The sequence below is a fragment of the Loxodonta africana genome, chromosome X (assembly GCF_030014295.1).
Source record: "Loxodonta africana isolate mLoxAfr1 chromosome X, mLoxAfr1.hap2, whole genome shotgun sequence".
Lineage (NCBI taxonomy): Eukaryota > Metazoa > Chordata > Mammalia > Proboscidea > Elephantidae > Loxodonta > Loxodonta africana.
In genome coordinates, this window is record NC_087369.1 from 153,427,205 (window position 1) to 153,452,839 (window position 25,635).

The 25,635-nt window shown below is 41.6% G+C and overlaps 1 protein-coding gene across 1 annotated transcript in view; it reads right to left on the reverse strand.

The window, feature by feature from the left end:
• Positions 1–482: 482 nt before the first annotated feature.
• IGSF1 (immunoglobulin superfamily member 1) overlaps positions 483–25,635 on the reverse strand; it is a 51,805-nt gene continuing 26,652 nt past the window's right edge. The window contains 3 exon segments of the mRNA XM_064278477.1: positions 483–934; positions 937–1,032; positions 1,035–1,426. Coding sequence (XP_064134547.1) covers positions 483–934; positions 937–1,032; positions 1,035–1,426 — 940 coding nt within the window.

Consider the following 25,635-nt stretch of genomic DNA (forward strand, 5'->3'; position numbering starts at 1 on the left):
AGAGGATAAGGGTGAATGGGTACAGCAACATTATGTGCATGTAGATGTATAAGTGGGAGGGTGTGTGCAAACATGGGCATGTGTACATAACGCAGTCCCAATCCCGGGCACCAATAGATATTTTTGTATTGCACACACACACACACACACACACACACACACACACACACACAGAGGCTTTTGTGACACAAAGCTATTGCTGCATGGGTGGGTCTTTCTAATTTTTCCTTAAAAAGTATCTATATATGGTAGTGTAACTTGATGGATTCACATTTGTCTTGATAATCTTACCATGTAGGGATTAACCTGGAACTCCCAAGGATATTATGCTGTAGTACCTGAGGGAGGGCCTCTGCTCTGCTGCCCATTTCCCTGGAAGGAGAGAGCAGCAGTAGCCCCAAGTACTCAGCTAGTGATCGGCCTCCTTAAGAGAATCCTAGGAAGCTCTGAGAAAAGGGACTCGCTGGGGACGGTGAGGGCTATTAGGTCCCCTTAGCATATGCCCACTGATTCGTGAGCCTCCTCACTGCCTTAACATCCTTGTTTTGCAGGCTGCACACAAAGGGGTTGATCATGGGGGTGACAACAGTGTAGAGTAAGGAGAAAACTTTGTTAATGTCAGCAGCCTGAGTTGCTGTAGGAATGGCATACGCTGTCCCCAGTGTTCTATAGTACAGCATGACCACAATACGGTGGGAAGAGCAGGTGGAGAAGGCCCATTGCTTTCCTGCAGCTGATGGGATCCTGAAGACAGCAGCAACAATGTGGATATAGGAGACTATGGTGAGCGGGAAGGGCACCACTGTGATGAAGGAAGCCAGGAGGCAAGTGGTTCTCTCCACTGTCTCAGGATCAGAACAGGCCAGCTTTAGCACAGGCGCCAGGTCACAAAAGAAGTGGTCAATCTCATAGGCTGCACAGAATGGCAGCTGGTGACAGTGACAATAGGGGTTAGGAACCCATCCAGCCAAGATCCACTTGCAAGCAGGATACATGTGTGGAGGTTCATGAGGGCTGGGTACCGGAGGGGCTGCAGATGGCAAGGTAGCGGTCATAAGACATGGCAGCCAGCAGAAAGCACTCAACAACTGCCATGGAACCAAAGAAGCAAAACTGGGCCACACAGCCTGCAAAAGACAGCACCTCAGGACTTGATAGGAGGGTCATCAGCATCTTGGGGGCAATGGAGGTAGTATATCAGATCTCAAGGAAGGAGAAATTGGACAGAAAGAAGTACATGGGGGTTTGGAGGCTGTGGCTGAAAGAAATGACTGTAAGGATGAGAATGTTTCTAAGCAAAGTCACTACATAGATTTCCAGAAATATCCCCAAAAAGAAAAACTGCAACCGATGGAGACTCCCAAATCCCAGGAGGAGAAATTCTTTGATTGTGGTCAGATTTCCCGTATCTGTGAGAGTCAGGCATCAGACCTGAGAAAAAGAAAGAATATAGCCAATTGGAGAAAAGGCCGTGCTACTGAAGGGGAACAATACCACCAGGAATGCCACAGAGTAAATAATTCAAAGGTCCTGTCTTTTCTCTCCTGGAATTCGTTTTCTGGTTTGTTCTACTAGGTGTATTTACTGAAGAGTTGTAGTGGAATCCGAAACTATGCCCTGGAGAATGAACAGAGGTTTCCTCTCTGTTCTTTCCTATTCTTTCCCTTGACATAAGTGGTGATGAATCTACCTCTGGGGGGCCTCACAGTGAGAGTCAAACACCTCCTAGTAGGTGCATGCCCCAGAAGCTTCTGTGAACCTAATATTGTCTGAATTTCTGAAACTTGACCTTTTAGACTCAATAGAAATGTGAAGCTAAAATCCTAAATAACGGTGGAATCAGACCACCCCATGTCCCACTGAACCCTTAAATCAGGGTGGGCTTCACTAGGAACATTATTGGAAGGAGAAGGGAAATTCAGAGCTATTGATCTTCAAGTACCTGTAAGAAAAATAAGAGTTTCTGCCAGGCTCAGGGGACGTGTAGCTGATTGCTTCCATGGCATCAAATTCCTATGGAAATTGGCGGGAAATGTATGTAAAGTTATTCACTTGAAATGTTAGAGAAAAATAATGTTCCATCCTTCATAAATGAAAATGACATTCCTGACTCACAGGCAGTAGGATGTGCATTTGGAGTCATTTTTTTTTCCAGCAGCGGGGATGGGTTAGTAGTGAGTCATGGATGCATCTCCCCCACTCCCCACAAGCCCCCCATGGCACTTGAGGACCCAGATTTGTGAGATGGCTGTCTGGCCTTAGTATCTCGGCTGTGAGAGAATTACAAATCAGTCCATGCTGTGGTGTAGGTTAGGGGTAGGTGTGAGGCCAGTGTTAGGGGCTCAGTTCAGTTGGTATTCTAGGTTGAAGACTCAGTCTATGGCCAGGAAAAAAAGTAAAGCCATCTTTGCTGCTTTGCTTTGGATAATGACAATGCGCCCCTAAAATGTTGCAGTTATGTCACAATTTTGCCAATAAAATCCTATTTTAAATCCATTCAGGCAGCTGGCTATTCAAAGGAATATTACTGAGAATACTTCTGCGAAGGAAAAGAATTCCTCCACAATTTACCCTTTTAAGCCAACCTGGATTGTTAATACATACGCAAGGCTGCATAAAGGAAAGTCCACCTCTAATGGGAGTAGCCAGGACATTTAGGGTGCTAAGGCGGTTCTGAATATGATACAGTGTATAAAGAAAATCAATAAGCAACTAGAGCTGCCCCTGGGGGCGACAGCTGTCCCCTAATTAGAGAATTAAACTGCAGTGTCCCATTGCCACCTTACCTTGTCTTCAGAGGTGCCAAGCCAACACTCAGAACAGACATTAACATCGTTAGATTTTATCATTCAGTCCCACGTCTTATTAATTAATAATGGAATAAATTTGATTTTCCCTTTTGGCCTACAGTTGTGCTCCGTGGAGCCTCCAGATTCAAAGGCACACTATCTACTTTTTTGCAGGGAGGAAACATTAAGGTACATGCAAAATAGAGGCACCCACTTGGGACTTCATTCATTCATTTATTTACCACATAGTTTCGGATACGTACTATGTGTCATGTTTTGCACTAGATAGGCATTAGGTGGAGGGCATTGCTAGTTTAGTGATAGAATTCTCTCCTTTCATGTGGGAGACCTGGGTCTGAGTCTCAGCTAACGCATCTCACGCACAGCCACCACGTCTGTCAGTGGAAGCCTGCGTGTTGCTATGATGCAGAACAGGTTTCAGTGGAGCTTCCAGACTAAGACAGACTAGGAAGCAAGGCCTGGAGATCTGCTTCTGAAAGTCAGCCAATGAAAACCCTATGAATCTTAAGGGTCTGATCCACAACCAGTCATGGGGATGATGCAGGACCAGGTTCTGTTGTGCATGGGGTCGCTCTAAGTTGGGGGCTGACTCTAAGACAGCTAACATCAACAGGCATTGGGGATAAAATCATGAATAAGAGAGACATAGCCCTGATGTTTCCAGAGCTTGCTTTCTAGTGATGGAGATAGATATTAATCATGATTTCACATATAACTGTGAAGTTACTATTGTGATAAATGTGATGGAGGAGAAATACAGGGTCCTGATACAAAGACTGATATGTGTGTAGGGAGACCTAGTTTTGATGGAATGGTCAAGGAAGATCTCTTTGATGAGAAAGTAATATTTAAGCAGAGTTCTGATGAGTAAGGAGTAGCCAGCTATGAGAAGGATCCAGGGGAAGTGTTACAAGTAGAGAGACAGCTGTGCAAAGGTCCTGAGTGGGACAAGCATCTGGTCTAGTGGAAGAACTAAAACCAACAACAAAACATCCAATGTGGCTGGAGGGCAGCAGGAGAGGCATGCGGGTAAGGTTGTAGTATCAGGCATGATCTGATTTACATTTTGAAGAGCTCCCTTGGGCTTCCATGTGGAGAATGGACTTTTAAGGGCTAAGAGGGAAAGCTAGAAAACTGGTGAGGAAGCTAATACAGTAGTCCAGGCAAGAGATGGTGGCAAAAATCAAGCTGGAATGGAGTGAAATGGATTAATTTATTGTTTTCTACCTAGTAGAACTGACAAGTCTTGGTGTGCTTTTCTCTATGCATATTATACCTTAATAAAATGTTTGTTGTTGTTATTGTTGGCTGCAGTTCACCCCCAACTCATGGCGGCCCCATGCACAAAGGAACCAAATGCTATCCAGTTCTATACCATCCCCATGGTCAGTTGGGGATTGAACCATTGTGATCCATAGGATTTTCACTGGCTGACTTTCAGAAGTAGATCACTAGGTCTTTCTTCCTAGCCTGTCTTAGTCTGGAAGCTCCACTGAAACCTGTTCAGCATCATAGCAACACGCAAGTCTCCAATGACAGATGGGTGGTGGCTGTGCTTGAGGTACATTGGCTGGGAATCAAACCTTGGTCTCCAGCATGGAAGGAGAGAATTCTACTCTGAACCACCACTGTCCGCAGTAAAAAGTTAATTTAACAAAATGAAATGTATTGCAGATGAATTGCATTAGGAAAGAACATGAAGGAAAGGAATGAGTTAAGGACAAATCCCAGATTTTTGGCTTGAGCAACTGCATGGGTGATCGTGCCTTTTGCTGAAATGGGAAAGACCAAGTAGGTAATTTACTTTTGGGGAAATTTTTCTTCCCTTCCCTTTATCCTTTATTTCTTCCTTCATACTTTTCTTTCTTTCTTTCTCATTATTCCTTCTTTCCTCCATTCCGTTCCTTCCTTCCTCCCTCCCTCTCTTTCTTTCTCTCTCTTTCTCTCTTTCTGTCAGATCTAGTGGGTTAAAATCCACTGCTGGGATGACAGGGTTAATCCTCATATTCGTCAGTAACCTGGTAAGAGATAGAGCCCCAGCCCTGAGAGACACAGCTCTCACTGAGCCCGCAGAACAAGCTCTTAAGCAAAGGTCTCACAGATTCTTGCCCTTGGTCTCAAAAGAGAACGGAAAAGAGAGTGGATGAGTCAGTGCACCCTTTACTCATCCTTTGTAAATTGCTCAAACCTCAGGCGTAGCAACCGTGTATGAGTATAGTCTTTGCATATGAAGCACAGGAAAGCACAATTGGATGGGGATTGTTGTACTCACTTTGATGTCAGTCTCTAAAAAACCTTCATTAGTGGCAATCGAACTACCCAGAGCTTTCAATTATCTGAGATTTTTTTTTAAATTGTGTTTTGTCCCATTTTACTTTTGCATGAAAGAGACGACAATGAAATGAGCTCAGTCAAGAAAATAATTTTCAGGGGCTGTCCTGGGGTTGGAATACACTTAATCCTACACTTTCTCCCTTCTCCATCTTTATTTATAGTTCTGGCCAACCCGAGCCAATGCTCAGAATTATGGCCAGAGGCTCTGAAAGATCCTCAATCAGTAAAGAGTGATTCAAATACATTATTACACTTGATTACTAAGTTGGGCCAGTGGACTCAGATATCTTAACAATTTTTTTTTTGTCAATAGCAATGAAAACAGTTTTGTTCTTAACCTTCAATTATCCAGAAAATCTAATTAACCATATCCCCTCTGCCCCTTTTCCTTGGTGTTCCCTTAATCTGGATTTGCCTTGGTATTAATTTTCCTATGTCATTATAATCACCAAAAATTATTCATTAGCATAAAAAGCTGTTTGATGGACAATGTAAAATAAGATCCCAAAATTCTACCTCTCGCCATCATCTCTGACATGTTTACAGTTGCAAAAGTAAAATCATAAATTGGAAAGTATAACAGCATAATTAGGGGGTGAAAGACTACCTATAGAAGACCAAACTCATTACCTCTTCTATAGCCAATCCAGGGAAACCTCTTGGAACAAGGGGTAGTAAAGAGGAATCCAGAGAACAGGTGAGGGTTGACTGCCAGAAGGGAGATGTGTACAGTTTGATAAGAAAAGTGATGATCTGATGGCACCAGTCAGGTACGTAGTGTTCTTCCTCCCTTTCAGCCTCATCTCTATTCATTAAAAAACATTAAATGACAAACAAATAACATGCAAATGTGCTCATAGATCTTTACTCCCCCCAAAGTGCAGATCAGCAAAAGCTGGTGAGTACAGATCATCTTGGTACCTCAAGCTCTCTGTTTAGGTCATCTCTTGCTCCAAATATATATCAGCCTGCTCCTGAAAGTGATCTGTGAGAGAGGCTAGTCTGGTGAGCAGAAAAAATACCCTGAGACCGAGGCTTTGAAAGAGCAGAGAGGAGAAGAATATTAGCTCTCCTACCAGTGGAGGAAGTTGATTTTTGGTCAACTCTCTAAAAGTAGTATTTTTCTTAAATAATTCAAGTTGGTGTCATGCAGCAGGATAATTTAGCAAAAAGTTTCTTCTTCCTTAGAGCACAGCTTGTGGAATATTGTAGACAGCTCACCCTTTAAAGCAATTACACATAGATATGAGAAATCCTTTGGTGTCCAGGGTAATGATTTTGTTATTTGTGTTTTTGCACCTTGAGACCTGAAGACAAGCATTATTGAAACCTGGAGACAGGCATTACTGAGATGCCTGAGACAGACATTATTGAGACCCAGAAACAGACTGGGAGATAGGCATTATTGAGACCTGGTGACAGATACTTCTAATTCAACTATATTCTTTGGTGCCAAATACTTTTTTTTTTTTTCCTATTCTGTTCCATTTGTCAACATGACAGACAATGAAACAGGCCAGGAAATATCTTGGGCCCAATGATATGTGATGTGTCATTATGTGACATGCCTAGCCTAAATGTGAAGAATGGCAATAATTATCCAGATAAGTTGTGCAAAGGGTAATGAACTCATACTTTTGATCCCAACTGTCTAGATATCTCATATAAAAAAATTTGGGGGTCTAACTAATCTGGATAAATATCTAAGGTTATCTTATTAATGGTTACCAGGGTTGGGAGGGAAGGGGAAAGGGAGAGTTATTGCTTAGGGTGTATTGAATTTATGTTAATTGTGGTGGAATAATTTGGAAAAAGATAGCGAGAACGTTTGCACAACTTGAAGAATGTAATCAAAGCAATTATCCATGTAGAGATTGTTGAATTAGCTTATGTTTTGTCATGCATATTTTCACAGCAATTTAAAAAATAAACAAACCTGGTTTATCATTTACCCTACAAATATAGACTCCAGTTCTGGCAATTACTTTATAGCAAAAAATTCAAAATAGATTGAATTCAGAAAAAAATCCAGTCAATAAACCATTCTAGAAAAAAATTGGCTTGCACAATGCCAAATACATAGTTTGAATGAGTTTACTTTTTAACCAGTTATATTTTTCTAATTGGCTTCTTATGCTCATCTTGTCCTCTTAGTCAAGAAATAGTATTTGCTAGACTTTATATGCCTGCTGCATTTCCTTACATTCATGAGAACTGAAACAGTTTGACCCATCATTCTAATACTTATCTGCTCCTATCCTCATGATGTTAGGCACCTGAATAGTGGGGAAATTTATTTTCTTGTATCTTTCACTCTTTGTCCTGGTGTTTGGCTATGACAATAGAGAAAACCTCAGCACCCCTCCTACTTGATGCTCTCTAATCGCCACCCTGTAGTACTCAAGAGCTCTATCACCACTCGCATTTTCCTTTTGAAGCTTTCTGCTAGACTCTTTTTCTTCCCTGATGGTGTCAAGTTTACAGTTGGTAGGAAGCAGCAATAGTCATAGTAGATAAGGTTAATGGTATTTTGGTCTCTACTAGATGGTTTATCATGTCACAGGGAAGTCGTAAATTGTAGCATTTAGGAGCATGAGCTTTAGTGTCAGGTAGACCTGAGTTTGAGTTCTGGTTCCACCACTATCTGTGTGACTCTGGGAAAGTCACTTAACATCTCAGTGTTTCTGATTTCTCAGCTGTAAAACAGAGAATAATTAAAATAATATACCTTATAGTGTTATTATGAATATTGATTGAGATAGTCCATATACAATGCTGACAAGGTACCCAGAACTCTGTAAGTGCTTAATCTCATTCTTGTTTTACAATTTGTGTGTTTATGTGTGAACACTATTAGTCTTAAAACATTTCATGTGTCTTTGCCCTCAGAAGATTTTGAGTGTCTCAAAAGTAGGTGCGATCTTGTAGTTATTCTATTGTTCTCCTCTGGTTTTCTTCACATATACAGCACAAGAAATGAGTTCTCAGTAGTAGCTTAGTAAATAAATGTTTATTGGTGTTACTTTTTTTCCCCCATCCCAGCTAAAATCTGTATTATTATTATTTTTTTTGGTTACTGTTGATAGAAATCCAGATAGATTTTTCTTACCTTTTATTGCCCTTTTCTTTCCCAGGAGGGCTGGCCGCCACAACCTATGGTCTGGATGCTTTGTTCATTTGGACAGAGAATCAGGATCCACCTTCAAGGGCATTCTCAATCTAACTGCTGCTCTAAATGCCCAACTTAATATTCTCCTATTAGGGAATCAGGTCCTGCCTATTTGCTCAATATGTTGCTCTCATGAAAATCAATTTCCCTTAAGCCTGTTTCCCAAGGGTAATATTTTCCCCTTCCACAGGGAAAGTTAAATAAAATGGTAGAATATACAAAGAGCATCCAGAATGTTTCTCCCTAACAGATTTCTCACAAGACCTTGAGCTCTGGAGTTTGTGAGTTTAGAGGAGCCAATTTCTACTCTGAAAGTCAACCTTCCCATTTATAATGAACATGGCCAGCCCTTAGCAACACAGAGGTATTGGGGAAGTTTATCTGCAACTGTGTTTCCTCTCTCTTTCTCCACCCCACTCCGCCTTAGAAGATTCTAGTTTCATGCTGTGCCTGAACCCTTTTCTCCTGTCTCTACCGCAAGTTCACTACTCCTAGGAGTTCCTTTCCAAATATTATTTAGTCTTTTATTTGTAGCTAAACGTATATCCATTTATAAGAAATACCCTTTTATAAAACTGAAGATATATTTGTGGTGGAAATCTTTGCCTATAGTAGGTACTCAATATTTGCTGACTATATAATAAAACAAAAATCCAGAAATAGAATTATTCCTTCTTGAGTATGCTCAGTAATGAATCAAGAATTTAAAAGCCTGTTTTCAAACTCCCACACCCCTTCCTCCCATCACCCTCAGTTCAATACTCTTAGGAAGCTCTTTCAAACAGGCTTTGATTTGTAGCTAAATTTCTTGAATTTGGGATCCTTTAAACGAGGAGCTACAGAGCCTCATGACTGCACTGCTTAGCTATGAAAAAGAGTTTATTGAGCAAATTAATATTGTAAACAAGGTTAAAGGGATCGTGCTTAACTTCCTCCAGAAAACTGAGCACACCTAATATAAATCAATACTGATGATTATGATTTATGTCTATTCATTAAAGCAGATATCACAGGTCTTTGACAACCTTTCTTAAGTTGTTAATTTAAGTTATTGAATATACTCAAGAGGAAAATCACTGCATTTTAGATTCTCATTCTATTATTCAATCAGCAAATCTTTACTAAATGACTGCTACGTGTATAGCATATGCATAGCATATGGGCATATCTTGAATTGTATAATAATTGTGCCCTTTAAAAAGTGTATATCTTTCAACTTTTATAAAACAGCTCCAATTTCAAATGAAATAGGAGATCTTTCTAATAAAAGAAATCCTGTAACAAATTTTGGAAGAGAGAGGAATATTTTCTAATATGATTACCTGTCTGCTTCCTAAAGTCTCAGTTTTATAAGTTTAGATTTCTATGTTGTAGAGCTTCTTAAAGTGAGTTATCCCTTCAAGTTAGACAGGTCTTCATTCCCAATTATTATAATCTGGTAAGGTGGGTGTTGGTAAGGTGGGACCCTAGATTTTCTTAGGGTTTCAGATAGTATTAGGGAAACATCTAACAATATATCCGTAAAACGTTTTTGGTAAGGCTGATTCAAAGAACATACTTCCATTCCGCCAATACAGGAAGAACTCTTCTTCTAAGGAAGACATTAGGAAGAAACGCTGGCTTCATTCTTCACAGAATGTGTCACTGGAGAATTCACTAAACAGTGCTAGATGCATTTTTTTCAGAGTCTTTCCTATGTCCTTGTACCTTACAGTAAAAATGAGAGGATTCAATCTGGGGGGTAAGCACAAGTAGATAAGACAGACAGTGAAGTTCCCAGATGGGATGCCCATACAGAGGACTCAGCTCAGAGTGAATGGAGAAAGCATACTGACCCAGTGGTGATGGGGGATCACAGGATGGATGGCGATGCGGACATTTGATACCAGCGACTATAGGAAAGTGCCCACATCTACTGTACAAAGTGTCAAGAGAAAGGGATTGCCTCTGGAGTGCAGGTATTGATATTGATTCACATCAGGATGGCAGTGAATGCAGTGGCGTGGAGAGAGCACACACTTTGGGGGCAGAAAAAGCCCAACAAATCCCAACTTGCCCTATTACTAGTTGAGCGATCTTGGGCAAGATTTGTAAGCTCACTGCATGTCAGCTATCTCATCTGTAAAATGGGCACAGTATCCACCTCGTAATGTTGCTGTGTGGTTTAAATGCAAGTGTCTGGTATGTAAAGTGCCTACTAAAATAGCTTCTCAATAAATGATAGTTCCCTTCCCTCTCTCCTCTTCTGTTTATTTGATAAGAAAAAAAAAGAATGGACTTCACTCATAGCAAAGAAAGGCAGTTGGAATGTCAGAGTGACGTTGATTGAGATTAGGAGTCAGGAATTGAGAAAACCAATATTTTTCAGCAAGTGGCATGTAAAGTTTTGAGCTCATAAAAGTCTCATTTACTAGACTATACATTTCTTGGGGACAAAGGGCTGACCATATCTTATTTGTCTCTATATTATAGCAATCCCACAGTGGGCATAACTTTGCACTTAGCAGGACTTACTTAGGGGACACCAAGGAAGGAAAGTTTGAAAATTGGATGACTAGTTCTCAAAGTTTAGTCTGTGTTCTAAAAGGAAAGTTTAGGCTAGGCAATCTTCAAGAACCAAAAAATCTTACTGATATAGAGTGATGACTGGTATCTGGGCAAGCTAGTGAGTGCCGTTACATAAAAGAGTCTAATTTCCTGCTCTGTATTTTCATCACAGGTTCCAGCTGGAGAATTGGATCATAAGTTTAATGAACCCCTCTTGTAAGAATTTGTAATAGATAGAAGGGTGGTTTTCATCAAAGCTTAAGTGGTAAGGACAAAGGGACACGATCTGAGGTTGTCATAGGAACCTCTTTCTCCTCAAGGGCCATCAGCAGGATTAAATAATGGCCATGGGACACACTGGCAAGATGAAGGACCATGCAGTCGTGAGAAGAACAAGGCAAAAAACAAAAACAAAAACAAAAAAAAACGAGTGGGAGTAGGAGACAGGGAAAGAGAGGAAGAAAAGAAGAGGGGTGCTAGTGCCATTACTAGCAACTTTGATCACTCCATAGTCCTGGTTTACCAACCTCTGAACCCTCTCTGTCTTCTTTACTTGCCACTCGAGCATTAATTCTCCAGCCACAGTCAGGTAATGGATATTTACGAAGTGCCAGGTACTGTGGTGGGTCCTGTGAGTGATACAGGGATGATAAGAACATGGTTAGCATAGAAACGGGTCTTGAGCTTGTCACAGAAGACAGATGGTTTTATTCCAAGGTGAGATAAAAATGCCAAGAGAGGAGTTCAAGTAAAATGCTGGAGTTAGAGAAAGCAAGAAAAAGCTTCCTAGAGGAGGTAGTATTTGAGTTGGGCCTTGAGAGGCGCAAAGGACTATAAAAAAAAACCAAAAACCAAACCGAGTGCCGTCGAGTCGATTCCGACTCATAGCGACCCTATAGGACAGAGTAGAACTGCCCCATAGAGTTTTGAAGGAGCGCCTGGCGGATCTGAACTGCCGACCCTTTGGTTAGTAGCCACAGCACTTAACAACCTTGCCACCAGGGTTTCCGTAAAAGACTGTAGTAGATGGTAATTAGGAGGACATTCAATGCAGAAGGAATGCATTGGGCAAAGGGACAGAGTAGGAGAGTATAATATGAAAAATATTATAGCAAACTTTTTTGGTTGCTGTTGCTGTTTTCAATGCACCAGGAACCCTGCTAAGCACTCTAGATGCATTACCTCATTTAATCCTTGTAACAATTCCATGAGGCAGGATTCCATTATTATCCCTATATTACAGATAAGAAAGCTGAGGCCAGAGATGTTATATAATGTGCTCAATGTCACATAACTATGAAATGGCAGAGCTAAATTTCTGACTGGAGCTATCTGAATCCAGAGCTCATGCATTCAATGAGCCAATACACTATATTGCAAACTGGGTCATGGAAAAGAGTGGAAGCATAGTGTGGCCGAGCACAGATTTTATGTGGAAAGCAGGAACGGAAGAGGAGTTTGGAAAGGCAGCTGCGACCAAACTGTAGAGCATCTTTCCTGGCAGCCTAAGGAATGGGATCAGGGGTGTGGATTATGCAACAGGCAAGGTAAACACACTGCTTACCTTGCTTACCAGGTCATCTGTAGTGAACAATTTCACTACGGATTAGTAAGCAAGCTCAATTAAGGCCGTGCTTACCTTGCTTGCTGGGTCATCTGCCCCTGTCAGGGACTGTAAATCTAAAAAGAACGTTCGGTTCTGCAGGAAGGGGCTGTGGGGTTGGGGGAGAGACAGATGCCTGACATAGAAGCAGAGCCTTTGATGTGGTCAAAAAATGTGAAATTTTTCACTACAGACAATCTGGTAAGCAAGGCAAACACTGTGTTTACCTTGTCTATTGGATAATCTGCCCCCAAATGGGGGCTGGGTCTTCTCAACAATGGGAAACTATTGGAAATTTTTAAAGTAGTAGAGTGACAGTCAAAGTGGTGCTTTAAGAAGATTAATCTGTCAGCAGTGCGTAGGATGGATGGGAGAGGGGAGAGACTGGAGGCAGTTAAGAGACTACTGCAATACAATAGTCCGGGTGTAAGGTAGTGTATTAAGCACTTGAATTAGGAAAGCCATAGCAGGAACAGACAGAATAGAGACATTGTGAAAGGAAAATAAATAGAAGTTCGTGACTAACTAGATGTGGGGGTGAGAGAGGGAGAGAGAGGTTGGAAATGAATAAGGGCCACTGAGGTTTGGAGCCTATGAGACTAAAAAAACTAGAAGAATGATAATGCCAGTGAAGGAGTTGTGGGACTGCTGTCTTGGAGAAAAGTCTGGACTTGAATAGAAAATGGTAGATATTTCTAAAAAGTGGTCCTTCCAACGATGGCAATGAATGAGATCAACTTGGGAAGAGAGGAAGTCTAAAGGCAAAAGCTTGGGGTGTGCCTTTTTGGAGTTGGCGGGACAAGGAGGGACAGTAAGTAATGGGGCTAGGCAACAGAAGTCAGACAGGGGAAGAAACAGGAAATTGTGAGAAGGGAATTTCAAGAATGTCGAATGATCAGCACTGCAAATATGGTTAAGGGGTCAGAGAAAAAGGAGGATGGGAAAACACTAACGATTTTGGTGATCTGCAAGGAGCGGTTCCAGGATAGAGCCAGATATTAGAGGGTGAAGAAGAAACAGAATAGGGGTGACAAATTAGAGACAGTGAGTATATAAAATGCTCAGAATAATTTTGTGGTGAAATTAAAGAGCAAAACACACTTGTAAGGGTGCTAGGACCACTGAAAAGTCTCCTTAAGATAAGGATAAAGTAAGCACATTTGTTAGCTGAAGGGAAGAGTGGAGATATAAAGGTGTGGGGTAAGGGCAAGGGTGATAGTGGCTGGAAGAAGATCCTGATGAAGGTGATAAGGAATAGGATCAAGAGCTAAGTGGAATATTTGCTTTGGCAAACGTGAGGGTGGTCTCTTACTTGGAAAATGAAAAGAGAAAAAAAGGTAGACTGATGATACAGAGGAAACCCTGGTGGTGTAGTGGTTAAGTGCTATGGCTGCTAACCAAACGGTCGGCAGCTCAAATTCACTGGGCGCTCCTTGGAAACTCTATGGGACAGTTCTACTCTGACCTGTAGGGTCGCTATGAATCGGAATCAACTTGATGGCAATGTGTTTGGTTTTGTTTTTTTGATGATACAGAAACATTTGCAGATGGAGATGAGGGTATGAAAGTAGAAACATGGATTTTCAAGGAAGGAAGTCTGTGGTGTATGCACTGGTTGGTTTTGCAGTAGATTATATGCAGAAGGGAGAGAGTGAACATGGGACTGAGAACTTCAGGAGCATGTGTCCTCAGAACCTGGCACAGTGCCTGGCACATACAAAATGTTCAATAGATATTTGTTGCATAAATGAGTGGATATGATTTAGAACAGCCAGTATGAGACCTGAGCTATTCTGTTATAGAAAGTGAATAAAAGGATTGCAGAACAATACTCAACCAGAATGGCTAAGATGGTAAAGATAAATGATACCAGAGTTGGCTAGGATGTGGAACACCTGGATTGTTCATACAATGCTGGTGGAAATGTAAATTGGTACAACCACTTTGAAAAACTTTTTGGCGGGCAATGTCTACTAAAGCTAAATATAGGTAGGCCCTGTACCCCAGCAATTCCGCTCATAGATATGTTCCCAAGATAAGTGAGTGCAGAAGACAAAAGACATAAAAAAGAATTTCCATAGCAGCTCTGTTTACAGTAGATCCAAACTGGAGGCAATCTAAATGGACTAGCACCAGTTGAATGGATGAAAAAAATGGCAGGTCATATTCATTGTTGTAGTTAGGTGCCATCAGGTCAGTTCCAACTCATAGCGACCCTATATACAACATCCTCATAGTCATTGTTATGCTTGAGCCATTGTTGTAGCCACTGTGTCAACCCATCTCTTTGAAGGTCCTTCTCTTTTTCACTGACTCTCTACTTTACCAAGCATGATGTATTTCTCCATGGACTGGTCCCTCTTGACAACATGTCTAAAGTGTGTGAGATGAAGTCTCACCATCCTTGCTTCTAAGGAGCATTCTGGCTGTACTTCTTCCAAGACAGATTTGCTCATTCTTCTGGAAGTCCACGGGGGTATTCAATATTCTTCACAAATACCATAATTCAAAGACGTCAGTTCTTTGGTCTTCCTTATTCACTGTCCGGCTTTCCCATGCATAAGAGGCTATTAAAAACACCATGACTTGGGTCAGGCGCAGCTTAGTCCTTAAAGTGACATCTTTGCTTTTTAACACTTTAAAGAGGTCTTTTGCAGCAAATTGGCCCAATGCAATGCGTCATTTGATTTCTTGACTGCTGCCTCCATGGCATTGATTGTGGATCCATCTAAGGTGAAATTCTTGACTTTAATCTTTTCTCCGTTTATCATGATGTTGCTTATTGATCCAGTTGTGAGGATTTTTGTTTTCTTTATGTTGAGGTGTAATCCGTACTGAAGGCTGTGGTCCTTGATCTTCATTAGTGCTTTCAAATCCTCTTCACTTTCAGCAAGCAAGGTTGTGTCATCTGTGTATCACCGGTTCTTAATGAGTCTTCCCCCAGTCCTGATGCCCTCCCTGGTCTTCTTCCCATAGTCCAGCTTCTTGTATTATTTGTTCAGCATACAGATTGAATAAGTATGGTGAAAGGATACAACCTTGACACACACCTTTCCTGACTTTTAACCACACACTATCTCCTTGTTCTATTCCAGCAACTGCCTCTTGGCTTATGTATAGGTTCCTCAGGAGCACAATTAAGTGCTCTGGAATTCCCATTCTTCACAATGTTATCCAAAATTTGTTATGATCCACACAGTTGAATGCCTTTGCATAACTGATAAAACGCAGGTAAACATCTTTCTGGTATTCTCTGCCTTCAGCCAAGATTCATCTGACATTAGCAATGATATCCTTGTTCCAGGTCCTCTTCTGAATCTGGCTTGAATTCCTGGCAGTTCCCTGTTGATCTAGTGCTGCAGCTGCTTTTGAATGATCTTCAGCAAAATTTTACTTGGTGTGTGATATTAGTGATACTGTTGGATAATTTCCACATTCTGTTGGATCACCTTTCTTGGGAATAGGCATAAATATGGATCTCTTCCAGGCAGTTGGCCAGGTGGATGTCTTCCAAATTTCTTGGCATAGGCCAGTGAGAGCTTCCAAAACTGCATCAGTTTCTTGAAACATCTCAACTGGTATTCCATCAATTCCTGGAGCCTTGTTTTTAGCCAATGTCTTTAGTGCAGCTTGGACTTCTTCCTTCACTACCATCAGTTCTTGATCACATGCTACCTCCTGAAATGACTGAACATCAACCAATTCTTTTTGGTACAGTGACTCTGTGTATTCCTTCCATCTTCTTTTGATGCTTCCTGAGTCTTTAATATTTTTCTTGTAGAATTCTTCAACATTACAACTTGAGGCTTGGATTTTTTCTTCAGCTCTTTCAACTTGAGAAATACCAAGTGCGTTCTTCCCTTTTGGTTTTCTATCTCCTGGTCTTTGCACATGTCATCATAATACTTTACTTTCCTTCTCAAGCTGCCCTTTGAAATCTTCTGTTTAGCTCTTTTACTTCATCATTTCTTCCTTTGGCTTTAGCTACTTTAGGTTCAAGAGCAAGTTTCAGAGTCTCTTCTGACATCCATTTTGGTCTATTCAGCATTGTCATTTTTAGACGATGAAATACTCTACAACAATCAGAATGAACGAACTACAACCGTGTGCAATAATTTGGATGGAGCTCAAAAACAAAATGATAAGTGAAAGAAGCCAGACACAGAAGAGCACATCCTGTATAATTCCTTACATATAGAGTGCAAAAACAGGCAAACCTAACCTATGTTGTTAGAGGTCAGGATAGTGGTTGGCCTTTGGGGTTAATGAATAGGAGGGTGCATGAAAGGGATTCCTGGAATGCTGATAATATTCGGATTCTTCACCTAGGTGCTGGTTACAAGTGCCTGGTCAGTTTGTGGAAATTAAATTGCTTATTTTTCTGTATATAGTGTTATACTTCAATACTTCTTTTCAAATGCAGAACATTTGATGGAGCCCTGTTCAGTTTGGAGAGCACATGGTGCATGGATCCAGTGTGGTGTGCTGGGAATAATGTAGCCATATTTAGACTGGGCTTGGCTACTTACTAGCTGTGAGATTTGGGTAACTTGTTAAACTCTATAACTCTATCCCCTTGTCTTTCTAATGGAGGTAATAATAACAGCTACACCTTATATAGCACTGGCTACATGCCCGACATTGTTCTAAATACGTTATTAACTTGCTTGCACCTAACAACAACCACAACAATAATACCTCACAACAACCTTATGAGTTAGGTACTATTCTCATTCTCTAGGTGAAGAAATTTAGGCATGTTGTTGTTGTTTTTAGATGCCGTCAAGTCTGTTCCGACTCATAGCTACCCTATGTACAACAGAACGAGACACTGCCAGGTCCTGCACCATCCTCACAATTGTTGTTATGCTTAAGCCCATTGTTGCAGCCACTGTGTCAATCCATCTCACTGAGGGTCTTCTTCTTTTTCTCTGACTCTTTACTTTACCAAGCATGATGTCCTTCTCCAGGGACTGGTCCGTCCTGGTAACATGTCCAAAGTACGTGAGACATAAGTCTCACCATCCATGCTTCTAAGGAACATTCTGATTGTACTTCTTCCAAAAAAGATTTGTTTGCTCTTCTGGCAGTCCATGGTATATTCAATATTCTTCACCAACACTGCAATTTGAAGGCATCAGTTCTTCTTTGGTCTTCCTTATTCATTGTCCAGGTTTCCCATGCATATGAGGTGATTGAAAATATCATGGCTTGGGTCAGGTGCACCTTAGACTTCAAGGTGACATCTTTGCTTTTGAACACTTTAAAGAGGTCTTTTGTAGCAGTTTATCCCAATGCAATGCATCATTTGATTTCTTGACCTCTGCTTCCATGGGTGTTGATTGTGGATCCAAGTAAAATGAAATCCTTGACAACTTCAATCTCTTCTCCATTTATCGTGATGTTGCTTATTGGTCCAGTTGTGAGGATTTTTGTTTTCTGTGTGTTGAGACATAATCCATACTGAAGGTTGTGATCTTTGATTTTCATCAGTAAGTGCTTCAAGTCCTCTTCACTTTCAGCAAGCAGGTTGTGTCATCTGTGTATCATAGGTTCTTAATGAGTTTTCCTGCAATCCTGATGCCCCGTTCTTTTTCATATAGTCTGGCTTCTCAGATTATTTGCTCAGCATACAGATTGAATAAGTATGGTGAAAGGATACAACCCTGACACACACCTATCCTGACTTTAAACCAATCAGTATCCCCTTGTTCTGTATAAACAACTGCCTCTTGGTCTATGTACAGGTTCCTCATGAGCACAATTAAGTGCTGTGGAATTCTCATTCTTTGCAATGTTATCCATAATTTGTTATGATCCACAGAGTCAAATGCCTTCGCATGATTGATAAAACACAGGTAAACATCTTTCTGGTATCCCCTGCTTTCAGCCAGGATCCATCTGACATCAGCAGTGATATTCCTCATTCCACACCCTCTTCTGAATTTGGCTTGAACTTTTGGCAATTTCCTGTTGATGTATGGTTGCAACCGCTTTTAAATGATCTTAAGCAAAATTTTACTTGTGTGTGATATTGATGATATTGTTTGATATTTTCCACATTCTGTTGGATCATTTTTCTTTGGAATAGGCATAAATATGGATCTCTTCCAGTCAGTTGGCCAGGTAGCTGTCTTCCAAATTTCTTGGCATAGACGAGTGGGTACTTCCAGTGCTGCATATGTTTCTTGAAACATCTCGATTGGATAGGGAGATTATCCAGGTAGGCCTGATCTAATCACATGAGCCTTTAAAAGGAGAGAGCTTTCTCTGGATGGTGGCATGAGACAAAGTCAAAGAAATGGGAAATCTGAGGAGGATTTGATGTGCTATTGTTACATTGAAGATGGAGGGTGACATGTGAGAAGGAATGTGGTTGGTGTTTAGGGGCTGAGGGCAGATTCAGGATGACAGCCAGCAATAAAATGTGGGCTTTGTTCCTATATTCACAAGGAACTGGATTTTTCCTGAAGGATCTTGAAAGTGGATTCTTCCCCAGAGCCTCAGATAAGAGCACATCCCTGCTAGTACCTTAATTTTGGACTTTTGAGGCACTAAACAGAAAATCCAGCCAAGCCCACACAGACTTCTGATCTAGAGAAGAAATAATAAATGCGTGTTGTTTGTGTGGTAATTTGTTACACAGTAATAGAAAACTAATACACTATTAGAGGTTAAATTGCCTGCCCCAAATCATGAGTAGGATTTGAAATCAAGGCTTTCTCACTGCAACACCTATGTATTTGCTTCTAAATCACATTGGCTTCCATTTATTATGTCCAGCAATTTATGTACATTGTTGCTAATCTTCACACTCTTGAAATATGGGTATTGTTACTCTCATTTTATGGATTAGTAAACCAAGGGCCAGAGAGATTAAGGTGCTTTCCCAAAGTCACACAGCTAGCAAATGGTGGATATATTTTTTCCAAAGCTTAGATGTGAACTCAGGTTTTCCTGACTCCAAATTCATGCTTTTTCTCTTTCATCAGGGAATGGAGGATGTTCTCAAGCTTTGAGAAGCTTGAAGAAGGATGTGCAATGGGCAGGTAGGGCTCAGTGAAAGAGTCCTGGCTAGCCTGGTCTTCATTGCCCAAAAGACAAAGACCAAAGCCATAGCGAAGTAATGTCCACGCCTTTCTTCCATCTGTGACCATTCAGAACACTCACTTTATTATAAGACCCTGGGAGCCAAGGCTCTAGACATATCGGTGAAATAGAAAACTATTGTTTTAGCACTAACCACTCATCTTTTTCAACCCTCTCACCTAGCGTAGATAACCCTCTCACAATATATTTCACACATACACACACACACACACACACCTCTAAAACTGTTTCCTTAACAATCTATCTCCTCATTGCAGAGCATTTGTTAAATGCACAAAGGAGTGCTCATGCTGAGGTGACTTAGTGGCTTTTGTCATCCAGTACAGGGATACATATCAAGAACTATCTCCACTCACCCGAGTTTCAGCTCCAACTCCCTTTTTTGGGAAATTTTTGGCAAGTATCTTGAACCGTCATGGTGATCACATATGTGTCGTAGTAGAATTGTTCTCCATAGGGCTTTCAATAGCTAATTTTTTGGACTCCCAGGTCATTCTTCTGAGGCACCTCTGGGTGAACTCGAACTTGCAACCTTTCAATTAGCAGCCAAGCACATTAACTGTGTGTACCACCCAGGGACACATGGGGTTGCCATGAGTTGGAACAGACTTAACAGCAACTGGTTTGATTATGTTTTGTTTTGTTTTTATTTCAGACTCTAGTTCTTCCTCATACAAGAGAGCCAGAGCACCCCTAGTATAACCCAAATTTCCCAGAGCTTAATATCTTCTCTGCCCAAATCCCCTCCCAACCTCTAATTATTAGTATCTAATTTTTAATAAAATGGGAGGAGAGATCCTACCAAGGGGGACTAATCCCAACATGGCAAATCAAGTTCTGAGGACATCAGTTGGGTGCAGAGGCTCTGACCTTTGCCAGTTCTTCCATTACTCGTATTTTCCTGCAGTACAAGCCCTATTGCTCTCTCTATTCTTCCCTTCTCCCTCCCTCCCTCCCCAAGAGTCAGGTGTTTCAGACTCAGAAGATGAGAATTAGTTGCCATGGTAACCTGTAACTGTGCCCAATAGCTTCTTCTCTCAGCCAGTTCTAGGCCCCGGACATCTGTTCTGGGTTCACCTCTTCTAATGTTCCGAAACCTAAGCCGAGGGGTATATGCCAAGTCGCACAGTATTTGTGTGTAGGTGACACAGAGGCCCTCACCCACATCCAAGGCAAAAGAAACAAGAAAGGAGATAATGGAGCATCAGGAAAGCAGAGTGCTTCAAAGGACTTCTTAGGACAAGGAGGCCAGGGCCACTAATTAAAGTTAATTGCGGATCATTCGCACTAATGCCACATCCCTTATTTCATTTAATTCTCTTCAACAACCATATAAAATATTATTTCCACTATAAGGAGGAGGGAAATGGAAGCTCAGAGAGACTATGTGACTTGCCTGACATTGCACAGCTGTGATTTCAGCTCAGTCCTTTTCTTAGTTTTCAAAACTCAATCTCTTTGCATTACACCAATTTTTAGTTCTTCATTCTTTTGAAAGAAATGTAAGAATTTCAGAGCACTCTTTCCTCAGTCCATGTGCCTATGAATCCTTCAGAGCCTTCCTCCAGGAATAGGCTCTGCCCTTCAAACATAGCCCCTGTTCAGATACCTCCTTCTCCTTTGTAGACTCTTCCTTCTCTCTTCGGTAGCCACTTTCTACCCTCCAGAGGTTCTCTGCAATTTCCCTCTGGCCAAATCCTCACATTTCCCACATTTTCAGATAGATCCTTAGCTTTTTCTTTCCTACGGGACATTTTTTTGTGGTGTGGGAGGACGAATGAGATGGGTTCATTTTCCTGACACAGGCGGCACAGAGGGCATCTGTATTAGTTTCCTATGGCTGCTATAACAAATTACCACAAAATTAGTGACTCAAAACCACTCAAAATTATTCTCTTACAGAAGTATGAAACCTGTTTTACTGGGTTAAAGTCCAGGTGTTGGTAGGGCCATGCTCCCCACAGAGTCTCTAGTGGAGAATCTGTTTCTTTGCCTTTCCAGCTTCTAGAGCTGCATTCCTTGCATCCCTTGGCTCATGATCCCTTCTTCCATATTCAAAGCCAGCACCACAGCATTTTCAAATCTCGCTCTGTTACATCACACCACTTTCTCCTCTGTGGTCAAATATCTCTCTTCCTCCTTCTTACATGGACTCTTGTGATTACATTTATGGCCCACGTGCATAATCCGGGATAATCTACCCATCTCAAGATTCTTAACTTACTCACATCTACAAAGTCTCTTTTGCTGTATAAAGTAAGAGTCACAGGTTCCAGGAATTAGAACCTGGATATCTCTAGAGGCCATTATGCAGCCTATCACAGCACCCAAGACACACACTGCTAGGGGGAACTAAGGAGCCTTGGTGGCACAATGGTTAAGTGCTCGGCTGCTAACCAAAAGGTCGGCTGTTTGAACCCACCCAGCGGCTCCATGGGAAAAAGACCCAGCAATCTGCTCCTTAAAAGATTACAGCCTAGGAAACCTTATGGGGCAGTTTTACTCTGTTATATCGACAGCACTGGGTTGGGTTATAGGGTCTCTATGAGTCAGAATCCACTCAATGGCCCACAAAACAACAACAGAGGGAACTAGTTGTTCTCCATTTCTAGAGTGAATGATACAGGACCTCAGGAGTCAAATATAGAATAGAGGGCATAAGCATGGGAAAACAATATAAACTTGAATTTTGCTGAAAAGAGGCTGAGCATGCAGCAAATGATTCCTTCTCTCTGGTGAGAGGTCTCTTTACTTGCACACTGCCCCTGTATAGAAAAGAAGGTAAGACTTAGAGGTGAAGGCTTCTTCCCCTCCCCTTTTCAAAATTGTTGTCTTATTATTCTTCTCTCTTGTCTGGGCGGTTTCTCTGGCAGAGGAAAGTTGAGTAAAGGGTGAGACTCTGGCTCCTAAAACAAGGGGAGGAGGCTAGATTCTCTCCCTAGTTGACCTCTACTCTCTCTTGCCACCTCCATATTCAATCTTCTCTTCCCCTCCTTGGTTGCCCGTTGGACACCTCGTGTTTTTGGGAAATGAAGCTACAGTAAGAGAAACCCCCTTGTCCATACACCTCAGACCAGAGAAAGTCTTCCCCTTTAGTCAGGCTCAAGATGTGGGGCATTTGGGATGGTTGCCAAGCCAAGTGACCAAAAGTTACAGGGCTGTTCCTAGGTAATCATTAACTTCTCTTCCTTGCCACAGAGTATTGACTAGATTTTTGCTATCTAGAATGTGTAGACCCTAAAAAAACTCCTTTCTACAAGGTTCTAGCTGAGGAACAGTTTTAATTATACCTGAAAGGCCTGAGATAAGGCCTGGTAAAGAGGGTGAAGAATGGGCATTTGGAAGTTCAGATTCTGAGAAACATGGAAAGGCTTGTTGGGATGGGAGGGTGGGGGCATGCCTGACCCTGAGCTAAATTTTCATGGTCTTGGAGTGTAAGCCACAGCAGCAGAAGCTCAGCAAGGCTTTGATTTATGAGCAGCAGATGCAGAGTTGTGAACCAATGTTTTGTAGAGTTAGCAGCTGACTCCCATATTTTGTTCCTGTTCCAGGATATCATCTATTATATTGTTCAATGTTCCTCCTTATATAAAGACTCATGACAAATTCTTCTCCAATATTGGGGCCAGGAAAGAGTTTGTTTCTCCTGGTGAACATGTCAGATTCTGCTAGACAATGAAAGCAATGAAACTGGTCATACAGAGGCATCGCCCCTCTTCCACATTCCAGCCAGGGGGTTGACATAACCTCTCCAGCTCTATGAGTTTTGAGCCTGCTGAGAAGAAAAGTGTCAGAAGTGAGGAGGAAGCCAAGGGGAACTCATAGAGCTCACTCAAAATTAGAGGAAGTCTAGCAAGTCACAATTCCTGAAGGGATGGACGGTATACCAAGACCAAACAGAGGATCAGAGAGCTCCCTGGCAGGCATGAGCACCAATAATGGCACCATCAACTTCTAAGCTGAACCATGCTAAGAAATTCTCTAGCAGAAAAATAGGAGCTAGACCTGGCTGCTGTGGTTAGAGACAGCAGGGAAGTGTAGGAAACACACCTCAGACAGGTCTTCCCCTTGGGTATCACTGGTCTGGAAGACAAAGAAGGTCTTGAAACTGATGGTACTTGGGCAAAGAGAAGGCCTATTTTTCCATTTTTCTGATGGCTCCGTAGAAGTGCACTGAACCTTCTGTGACTGGGCCCGAGAAAGATTTGGCTTTCTAAATCCTACTAACTCCCTAGGCCAGTTTGAATTATACTTTCCTGCTACTCTTTTTAACTGACCATGAGACAAATATGTTATGTTTTATAGAAATCTGTGTGTAGACAAGCACGAAAGGTACAATTACACACAAAAACAAGGCAGTGGTTAACACCGTGTTTGGATTTTCACCTTGGTTTCCAGGAAACTCAGTTCTAAATTGTATGCTCAATTGTTTTAACATTCTAGAGGCATGAAAGGAGAGTTCAGTATATTTTCTTCCCTTTGTGCTACTTTTATAGTTTGTTAACCAAGTTTGCTCTAATTGTATCAAGAATTTACCAACTGTAAGTTTCATCAAATCCTTTTTGAAGATAGGTGTGAAATAAATAACCATATAGCTATATGATATATGATATTTTCTTTGTAGGCTTGTCAAATTCTTCATATGCCCTTTCTTGGGTTTAATGTGGTAGGGCTATTGACCTTGACTCAAGCTATGCTCATTTTTGTTCTGAAGCCCTGTTACTATTGACCATGAGGGGGCCTGGGCCAGTGTATGTCCTGCTAGCTGTCCGTGGAGTCATTGTCAAAAAGGAAAGAAAGTACCTCATTTTGTTAGATGCTTTTATTTTCCATGGCATTGCAATAACACTTTCCTCAGGTTCCTTGCCTTGGGAACACCTAATGGCAAGATGCTTTTGGTACTTCAGTAACTAAAGCTCCTTTAATGGGGTCCATGATGGACCTACCTTGTTTTGTTCTGTAGTGAAAAATGTTATAAGGAAATCTCAGTATATATTTTGTTGGAAACGATGCCTTAAGCTATTAAGGCCATTTGTTATTTTCTGAAAACAAGAGAGATAATGCTCACTAATAAAATTCACTGCACTGCGGGTAGCTCTAAGTTCCTTTCTTACAAAGTGCTCCAAAGGTCTCATAGGTCAGCCTCCCTCCTTCATCTTTCTTATGTCCTGTATAAGATGGGGAGGGGGCACAGCTCTTTTAGTGCTAGGGAAATGGACTCTGTCTAAATCAAAAATAAGTCATGAATAAGAGCCAGCTTAATGCAAACTCCACCTTCTTTTGAAGTCCCCTCTCCTGGCCCTGGCTCCTCTGTTTGCCTCTCCCTGTCTCCAGAGTCCAGCCTCCCTGGGCCACTGATTCTGTCATCTCCTTGAAGACCCTGTCCCTCACTCAATTCCTACTCCCTATCTACGATTCAGGCATTGAAGTTCCCCTTAACCCAATTTCTCCCCGGATTGAAAATGCAAATGTGTCTGCTTTGTTGTCTGTACATATTAAGCGTCTACAAGAGGCTTTGTGCTAGGCACAATGCTCTGTATGGGGAAGTACAGGAAGGTGGGGGTAGGGGAGCAGAATGGCCTCTGAACAGCCTGGGGTCAGCAGCAGGAGTGTTTTGCACTATTAAGGCCTCTGATTCTAGAGGAGAGCAGGCGAGCTGGATGGGGACAGAAGCAGGGAGAAGCACTGTGAACTCCTTCATGGGAAAAAAAAAATGGAGCCAGGGTGAATTGAGAGCCATCTCAGGGAAAGGAAGCTGTAATTTCCATCTTATGACAAATCTCTGGGCGTAAAATCCTCTTCACAATTCCAGTGCTATTAGGACTTCAGCTCCTAGTAATGAGAGAAAAGGTTGTGGCGGGGGAAAAAGGCTGTGGGTTTCCCACCTCCCTTCTATACCAAATCTAAGACATCAGAAAAATGTACTTTTCCTCAGATCCAGTGCTGTGTGATGTTACACACAGGGACCTATGGCCTGTTTCACATGGGCAGGACTCTCTGACAACTTTGTGTGCTAATAGGTCTCCTGCAATACTGGTATTCATTCAAGATGTTTGTTTTTT